At 35.6% G+C, this 9,018-nt stretch overlaps 1 protein-coding gene across 1 annotated transcript; it reads left to right on the plus strand.

Moving 5' to 3' along the window:
- The first annotated feature begins 571 nt into the window (after window positions 1-571).
- LOC123668200 (tRNA pseudouridine(38/39) synthase) lies at window positions 572-8,305 on the plus strand. Its single transcript, XM_045601989.1, has 9 exons — window positions 572-678; window positions 758-885; window positions 1,767-1,968; window positions 3,625-3,794; window positions 4,404-4,612; window positions 5,205-5,352; window positions 5,688-5,834; window positions 7,032-7,210; window positions 8,205-8,305. The coding sequence occupies exons 1-9, from the start codon at window positions 604-606 to the stop codon at window positions 8,276-8,278; spliced, it is 1,332 nt and encodes a 443-aa protein (XP_045457945.1). The 5' UTR covers window positions 572-603; the 3' UTR covers window positions 8,279-8,305.
- Window positions 8,306-9,018: the final 713 nt, after the last annotated feature.

Below are 9,018 nucleotides of genomic sequence, written 5' to 3' on the forward strand. Positions count from 1 at the left end.
GGTCAAAAGTTCTGATGTAACATACATAAAAAAATACAGTCGAATTGAGAACCTCCTCCTTTTTTGGAAGTCGGTTAAAAAAATAGTAAAATGTTATGCACGATGATATCTCAAAAGCACACTGCGCCGATGTATCTATACAAATAAATAAAATTATTGGAGTGTCTGTTGTTAATATTAAAATAACCGCCATTTACTAAATGCATATGGATCATATATCAAATATACACGTACGCACGGTATATATCAAAATATCATTTTTTACAATTTCTCTCTGTTTGTCTGTCTGTTTGTTCCGGCTAATCTCTGAAACGGCTGGACCGATTTTAACGAAACTAACTACTTAGGCTACTTTTATTTTAGAAATCAATTTTCTTTATTACTCTGCGAATTGAACAATTTTTAAACTTTTTTGTTAAATTTCACGTGGACGAAATCGCGGGCACAGCTAGTTCAATAATAAACTCATTATTTTATATGGATATGGCAACTCGTTGTTTCTATTTGTCATCAAATAATGTCAAATATAACAGCTGAGTTGCAGCTGAGCGGCACCAAGAGTATAGTTGTTTACAAAACATATACGTATTTAATATTCTAAAAATGACAGAAAAAGTACCTTTAAAACCAAAAAACAAGGGTCTATCGAGAGAAGAACTAATAAATATGGATAAAAATGTGAATTGAGAACTTAGTAAAAGAACAATTTAATGAAATTAACGATGATCATTTTCTAACCTTATTTGTTAATTTATAGGAGCTAGTTGATATAATAAAACAATTGGAAGCGCATAATACGCAATTAAAGAATATTATAAGTAAGAATTTAGAAGATAAGAATGGTAAAGAAGCAATAAACAAACAGAAGAATTACGATTTTTCAAAGTAAGCTTCCATCACTTTTAATTTTAAATGTATTTTTCTAACCGGCTTCAGAAAAAGAGGAGGTTACTCAATTCGACCATATATATATTTTTTATTTATGTATGTTCGGGGATAACTTCTTCGTTTATGAACCGATTTTGATAATTCTTTTTTTGTTGGAAAAGAAATACCCCTGATGTGACACCATGATAAGGAAACCAGAATCTGACGATGGGTCCCTGAGAAATCGAGGGAAACTCGAAAATCCGCATAACTTTTTATTGGGTGTACCGATTTTGATAATTTTTAATTTAATCGAAAGGCGATGTTTATCATGTGGTAACATTTAAATTTCATCAAGATTTTATTACAACTTTTGGAGTAATCTTTGATAGTGCGTATTTACTTGACTAATTTTTCGTCTACCTACGTTGTATTACTTGTCGATATAATTGAAGTTTTTTTTTGTTTGCAAACACAATTATTGTGACAATGATTTGCTGTTTCTATTATTTGTTTATATATATATAACTTATATGTCGGATAACAAGGTTCCACAACCACCTCGGAACTTAAGAAGCCGACCGATGGCGGGATAACCATCCAACTGCTGGCTTTGAAATACACAGGCCGAAGACGGGCAGCAGCGTCTTCGGTGCGACGAAGCCAGTACTTCGGTCACCAACCCGCCTGCCCAGCGTGGTGACTATGGGCAAAACACATGAGTTCACGTTATTTTTGGCTTCAACTTGTGGAGGCCTATGTCCAGCAGTGGACTGTATAGGCTGTAATAATAATATATGTCTATTCGTTTTCGTCGGCTGTTATAATAGAATCATAAACATAAAATGATTAAAAATATTTAAAAAGTAATAACTTAATTAAATATTTCTTTCATAAAGATGTCACTATCGTAGAATACTGCTGAGAATTTTATACTTCGGATGGGACTATCAAGGACTTGCCGTACAGGAAGACTCGACCAAAACAATTGAACATCATCTATTTCATGCACTAACCAAGTCTTGTCTTATAGAAGCTAGGGAGAACTCAAATTACCATAGATGTGGACGGACGGATAAAGGTGTCAGTGCTTTCGGACAGGTATGTTTAGTATCTGAAGCCGTTTTTTATACTACTATAGTGTCTATGTGTATATAAACTTTACCAATAGCCCCTCCTTATTTATCTTTTTACTCTCTTCATCTTAGGCTTCATTAAATATAATTTCATGTCATGATTTTCTTCGTGTGTTTACTTTTGTATGGACGTATTTTTTTTTCTTTTTTTTTATATTTTGTTTGTAGTATGTATATGTATATATAAGTATATCTCTGTATTTATTTATATGCGTATCTTTATTTTGTTTGTGCTGTTTTATAGTCCTACCTTAACACTTACCTTTCACTATTTTTACCATTTTACGCCTTAAGGTTGACTGGTAGATAAGGCTGTAAGGCCTTAACGGCCGAACCCAATATTCAATCTAAAGATAGAGATAGGTAGTTATCATCGACTACCAATAACTAACTATCTATCCTTTGTAGTTGTCCCAATAATTCGCATACGGCCGAACCCAATATTCAATCTAAAGATAGAGATAGGTAGTTATCATCGACTTCTAATAACTAACTATCTATCCTTTGTACTTGTCCCAATAATTCAGATAGGGGACTACTATCTCCAGTTAGCTGTAGATAGACCGGCTACCTGAGCTCTTCCTTACATTCCAGTATACGCAGCGTCACAGACGGCCTCAGTTATGTTACACAGATGCTTTGTAGTATTTAAATTTGTCATACAAATTTTATTCATATTAAAGTAATCTTGTTTTATAAAAATATGGACAAATTAATTTTTAGACAGACTTTTTAATTTATAATAAATGATATTATTTTAATATGGAATCCATGGTAAATGTAGTAACGGAACGTTGTAACACGACACGAAAAGACGCTTCGACGCCATTACGCTTTATTGAATCGTCGTTTCGTTTGAATTTGTATAATTTTTTTACAAATCAAAATTCAAATTATACAAATCATTGCAAATTATACAATCATTCACCAAATTGTTTTATTCACAAGATGAGTAATGTAAGTATTATTTCACAAGAAACTTATTATTTTTATTCAATTAATTGTTGCAAAAGAGCAATATCACTTGAACTGCTACTTGAACTTGAGTCTGTCATTACTTTTCACTTGAAATTAATTTTATTTTAAACAAAGAACATACTTTTGCAATTAATAAATCTTAGTTATCCTCCGAAAACTATAGATCGGATATTGTTGTTACTAAAGATAACCAAAGTTACTGACAGATAGAACTCTATTATTGTTGGGACGCTTAAACTGTAATTTTCATACGAACTGTTATCTCTGGTAAGCTATCCTCCCTCTCGTCGATAGATAGCTTTGAAGGATAAGATTGCCTATCGTCGACAAGTTTATTGGGTCAGTAAAATAAATCATAGATAGATATTTCTGTCTCTAGTAGGACATAACCAGAGATAGACTGAATATTGTTTTGCGCAACCTGTTATCTCAATGTGTTGTTATGTTGTTTTTTTTGAGTTGTGTAATAAAGCTTAAATAAATAAATATAGTGGAAAACGAGCATACAGTACGTTGCCGAACCTACCCCGACCCTCCCCAGGAGCTCTGCACCTTACTCACACACGAACAGCAGATTATTAGATTGCAGTGCTATTTAGCTGTGATCTCCTGTAAGGTTGAGTAAAACTCCATTTTATTTCAGGTCATATCAATAACAGTCCGAAGTAAGCACGCTCCAGCAGAACAAAGTAATGCAGACTCCATGTCTACTGAGATACCGTACTGCAAGATTCTGAATAGGTTGCTACCGAGGGAAATTAGAGCTGTCTCTTGGATGCCTATACCCGATGATAAACCTGAGTTTAGCGCAAGGTATCTTAAACTGTTATTTGTAAAATTAACATATTAATATGGTTTCAAAGTCTACTTAAATGAAGTTAGCCGAAGTAACCGCTTGAATCGATATTTCATAAATTATAATTACTTTAAAATGTAATTAATTGATTATAGTTAATTTTACGACGTGTTGGCGTAATGGCACTGGTTTGTACCTGTTGCGCTGGCGGTTGCGGACTCTATACCCGCGCATGACAAACATTTGTATTGGCCATACAGGTGTTTGCCGTGGTCTGGGTGTTTGTGCAGTTATGCAGACGTAAAGCCATCAGTCCCGGTTGTTGTCATGTACACCTGATAGCGATCGTTACTCATAGTAGGGAATACTTCCACCAACCAGCATTGTAGCAGCGTGATGGATTAAGCTCTGATCCTTCTACATGGGAAAAGAGACCTATGAACAGCTGTGGGTTATTACAAGCTGAAGCGTAGTTAATTTTAAACTACCACCTGATGTATGTAGGCTATGTAGATTCTACAGCGAAGAATCGGCAGGAAACATAATTGGTTAAAACAAATATAATTTGAATTTGTAAAATACCAAATCATTTTTTAATATAATAATTTTTGATTTTGACTTTTCAGATTCGACTGTAAGAAAAGAAAATATAAATACTATTTTCCTAAATCATCTTTAAATATTGAAGCAATGAAGGCAGCGTGTTCAGAGCTAGTGGGATCTCATGACTTCAGAAATTTCTGTAAGATGGACGTCGGGAACGGGGTTGTGGAGTATACGAGGGAAATATTGAGCGCTACAATATTGCCTTTTGACGTAAACGATGTGGATAACCGTGAGTATTTAAAGAAATATTTTTAAATATATTATAGAGTGCGTAGCGAGGGAGGGGGACAAGGGAAGCATCATACCCCAGGCGCTACTCACATCCAGGCCGCCAAATGATCCGCAAAACTAAAAATTGCTGGACACTGGTTTCTTATGTTTGTCATATATATATATATACTAGCTGACCCCGCAAATGTTCTTTTACCATATATGTTATTAGCCCCCCTTAATCCCCCCCCTTATAACTTAGGGGTATGGAAAGTCCACTGCTGGCCATAGGCCTCCACAAGTTCGCGCCCAAAATGCGTGAACTCATGTGTGTTGCCCATAGTCCCCACGGTGGGCAGGCGGGTTGGTGACCGCAGTACTGGCTTTGTCGCACTGAAGACGCTGCTGCGCGTCTTCGGTCTGTGTATTTCAAAGCCAGCAGTTGGATGGTTATCCCGCCATCTGTCAGCTTCTTAAGTTCCAAGGTGGTAGCAGAACCGTGTTATCCCTTAGTCGCCTCTTACGACACCCACGGGAAGAGAGGGGGTGGCTATATTCTTTAGTACCGTAGCCACACAGCACATTGCAAATAAATTGTAATTTTATTTCAGCCACTTCTATGTACGTATTAATAATAGAGGGCAACGCTTTCCTCTGGCATCAAATAAGATGTATAATGGGTATCTTATTACTAGTGGGGCAAGGTCGAGAGTCCCCTGACATTGTTCAAGAGTTGTTAAATATTGATAAAAATCCCAGGTAAATATGTTAATAGTATTATATAACAAGCTAAATGTTATAATAAATGAACGAACGATTTAGCTTGTAACATCCCACTGCTGGGCATAGGTCTCTTTCTCCATGTAGGAGAAGGATGTGAGGTAAGGCTTTAGAGTAAGAACCGTCGAATCATCTAAGCTCAAAATTTGACCGTTTATCAGCATAATTTGGTTACAAAAAAAAAAAAAAATCCTAACCGCATTTTGAAATTAGATAGGTTAGGATTTTTTTCTCCTACATTAAGAAAGAGGTCTATGCCCAGCAGTGGGATATTACAGGCTGAATCGTGATCGATATAACCGATATATTTACAGAAAGCCCCAATACGGCATAGCTCTGGACACGCCTCTCAATCTTTACGAATGTAGTTATGAGGTTGACAACCACTGGATTTATGACGAGAATGAACTAAAAATTATCATTAAACACATACAAAATGAGTGGACAGTATCCAATGTTAAGTAAGTTGAAATGTAATACAAGCGAGAGGTATTAAATGAAACCACACATACATACCATTCACAAGCTATACACAAAGCATCAGTCAAATACAAGTCGTTCAAGTTCAGTTGTGAACCTATCACATATCCAAACTCCTGCTTCTGTTGGACTCATGTCTTGTATACAGCTTAGAAATAATATGTAGTATAGTTCGCGTCATGTAAAAAGAACGCTGGCCTTGAAGCTGCGCAGAAGCGATTTATCGGTCTATTTGGTGGTACGGGGTAGGGGGACGGGGAGTGTTTATCACTGTCGCATGCTTGCCGGTGTGCTATTGGTTGACAGCGGTTGACAGTTCGACGTCGACTCAAAATATTATCGCGCACAAAAGTATTAAATTACAAAATTCTCCATTTACTATTTATTTCACTAAAAAACAAATATCAATTTATCATTTTAAACACATAAAAACTATTAAGATACGAATATCGAGAGTACAGATAATTATTATTTTTGAATACGACATTTCAATAACTAAAAAATTTGTTATTGCTTTTGTTTAAAAAAAAATTGTGATTTTGTAAAGTGATAATTATTATACTTATTTAGTCCGAATTATTCGCACTGGTATTTCTAGTATTTTTTAATGTACCTACCAATAACCATTATACGAAGCCGCGAGTGAAAGTCTAATTAAAAAATAAAACAGTAGTACTTGTACGCGAGTATACCCATGCGCAAACGCACCCCCTCCAGTTTCTTTCAGCGTTCTTTTTACATGACGCGAACTATACATATATATGTATATGTCGTTCGATGTAACGCCTCTCGCTTGTTTCCATCTGTATTTTTATATGTAGTATTACTTGATAGTACATAGTAATTATAATTTTTGTAGTAATTTATATATTTGATTCTACTCTAAGCCTCTCCTAGAATTAAGTTACATAACTTACATATACTCATATTTTAAAAATGCCGATGTACTTATATAAATTTTTATCCCCTATTTAACCCCCCCAAAACCATGTTACTCTAAGAAAGTAAAAATACTGTCAGATTATTACCAAAACTTCACTCAAACATGATTTAAATCAACATAACTATCTTTTACATTTTCTTCTGGAGGGTAGTCACTAAATATCATGTTTTTTTTTTCTAAGTACCCTCTGTATATTGAATGTACGATTGTAAGTATTAATACAACTTTTTCCCAGAACAACGATGATGAGAGACTGTCTCCAGAGCTTAGAAGAATTATATCACAACATGAAAGAGACAAAAGATGGTGATAATAATAAAAGTGAAAGAGATAGCGTCACATCTCATACGGACTGCTTGTTACAGGGTGTTCAATCAAAAGTTTACAAGCCTCTGTTGAAGAGACAAACTTGTTGTAAGTATTTCGAAACAGTTTGTGTTGTATATTATAATAAAACATAGTCCAAAAAAAAGAGTAACTGCGGAGTATCTTACCGATTCCTCTCAGCAGAATCTAAATTCCGAATCGTCACTTTAACTATAATTAATTAAAACTAATAAAAAAAGACGCCGCGTTGGTACAAAACACACTTGCTGACCTATACAAATATTTGTCTGCTGTCGTTAGTTGTCTTAATTAATTTAAATATGTTTTTTATTTCATTTAGTTTGTCATAACTAAACGGACCATCCATAAATAGCGTCACACAATTCACGATTTTTTGATTCCTCCCTCTTCCTTTTCACAGCTGGTTACATCCATGACCCCCCCCCCCCACCTAGTGTGACGTCACATATTTTACAATTTACCACATCAGATTCGACATTATTCTAATTTCCGTCATTTAATTAATGTCGATTCGCCAAAAAATCAATTCAAACTGAAATATTACGTTTTAATATTGACTACTAGAGATATAATATTTTTATATGTGATATCACAAAATTTGTGTGGCTACGGTACTGTACTGTGTGGCTACGGTACTAAAGAATATAGCCACCCCCTCTCTTCCCGTGGGTGTCGTAAGGGGCGACTAAGGGATAACACAGTTCCAAGTTCCAAGACGGGCAGCAGCGTCTTCGGTGCGACAAAGCCAGTACTGCGGTCACCAACCCGCCTGCCCAGCGTGGTGACTATGGGCAACACACATGAGTTCGCGTTATTTTTGGCGTAAACTTGTGGAGGCCTATGTCCAGCAGTGGACTGTATAGGCTGTAATGATGATGATGATCACAAAATTTTGGATCCTTACCCGCATCTTGTCACACAAAGTCACTTCACCACAAAGTCACACAAAGTCACTCAGTTCACACAAAAGTATGACAGTTCACACGAAGTCACGTCACACGTCAAGGGGTTGTGTGACGTAATGAATGGCGCCAAAGTAACCAAAATTCTTTATTAACAGCAAGCCTAGAAGAGAGAATAGAATACTACACGAAGAAACGAAAAACCGAAACTGAATTAGAAAACAAGAAATAATAAATATTAATAAAGTATAGTACATAATTATGAGTTTATTATTTACTAGCTATGCACCGCGACTTTACCCGCAAGTTGAAAGAAAAACATATAACAATACTATATGGCCTATAGCCTTCCTTGGTAAATGGACTATCCAACACAAAAAAGTCGTTTCAATAGTCCCTGAGATTATCGCGTTTAAATTAACACTCTTCAGCTTTTTATTATTAGTGTGGGATTGAGGACACCAGAAATGAAACCAAGTATCACCTTAACGCGTTTATATAATAAAATTACATGTATGTATATCTAATTCATTGTGCACTCGCTCGCTCGTTAACCCTTTCTTAAATCAAATCTATCATTGCCGAACACACACTATCCCTTTCACTCATTCTTCCTTTCATTCACACTTAACAGATTAACTATTTATATTTAAATCATTCACATTAACTAATCATTCCACAATAATATTACTGAAGTATAACTTCTTTGCGTACGCTTGACTTAGGGAGTAAGCTGGTGAATGCGTGACGAGAGCGTTACGAAAAGTGTGATCGTGCGAGGAGAACGGTGCAAGAGAGAGGGGTGCGAGCACACATTTTTTTTCCTTTCATAGCCAGTTACGTTTCGTATATCTAAGACACAGTGCAGACCTATTGTGCAGAAGTTTACTTCGGTCGTGTGGTGTAAATATTCCTGCTTCTATGGGGAAAAGGTAAACTGGGACAGCCGGTTGCTATAATCGTATTATAATA

This window comes from Melitaea cinxia, chromosome 30 (assembly GCF_905220565.1).
Source record: "Melitaea cinxia chromosome 30, ilMelCinx1.1, whole genome shotgun sequence".
In the NCBI taxonomy this organism is placed as follows: Eukaryota; Metazoa; Arthropoda; class Insecta; order Lepidoptera; family Nymphalidae; genus Melitaea; species Melitaea cinxia.

What these genes read in the sequence shown, in the direction of transcription:
- LOC123668200 (XM_045601989.1), top strand. Translation starts at nt 604, where the DNA reads ATGACAGAAAAAGTACCTTTAAAACCAAAAAACAAGGGTCTATCGAGA. An exon ending in TAATAAATATGGATAAAAAT is followed by an intron (nt 679 to 757) that starts GTGAATTGAGAA and finishes GTTAATTTATAG; the next exon opens with GAGCTAGTTGATATAATAAA. An exon ending in CGTAAACGATGTGGATAACC is followed by an intron (nt 4,613 to 5,204) that starts GTGAGTATTTAA and finishes ATTTTATTTCAG; the next exon opens with CCACTTCTATGTACGTATTA.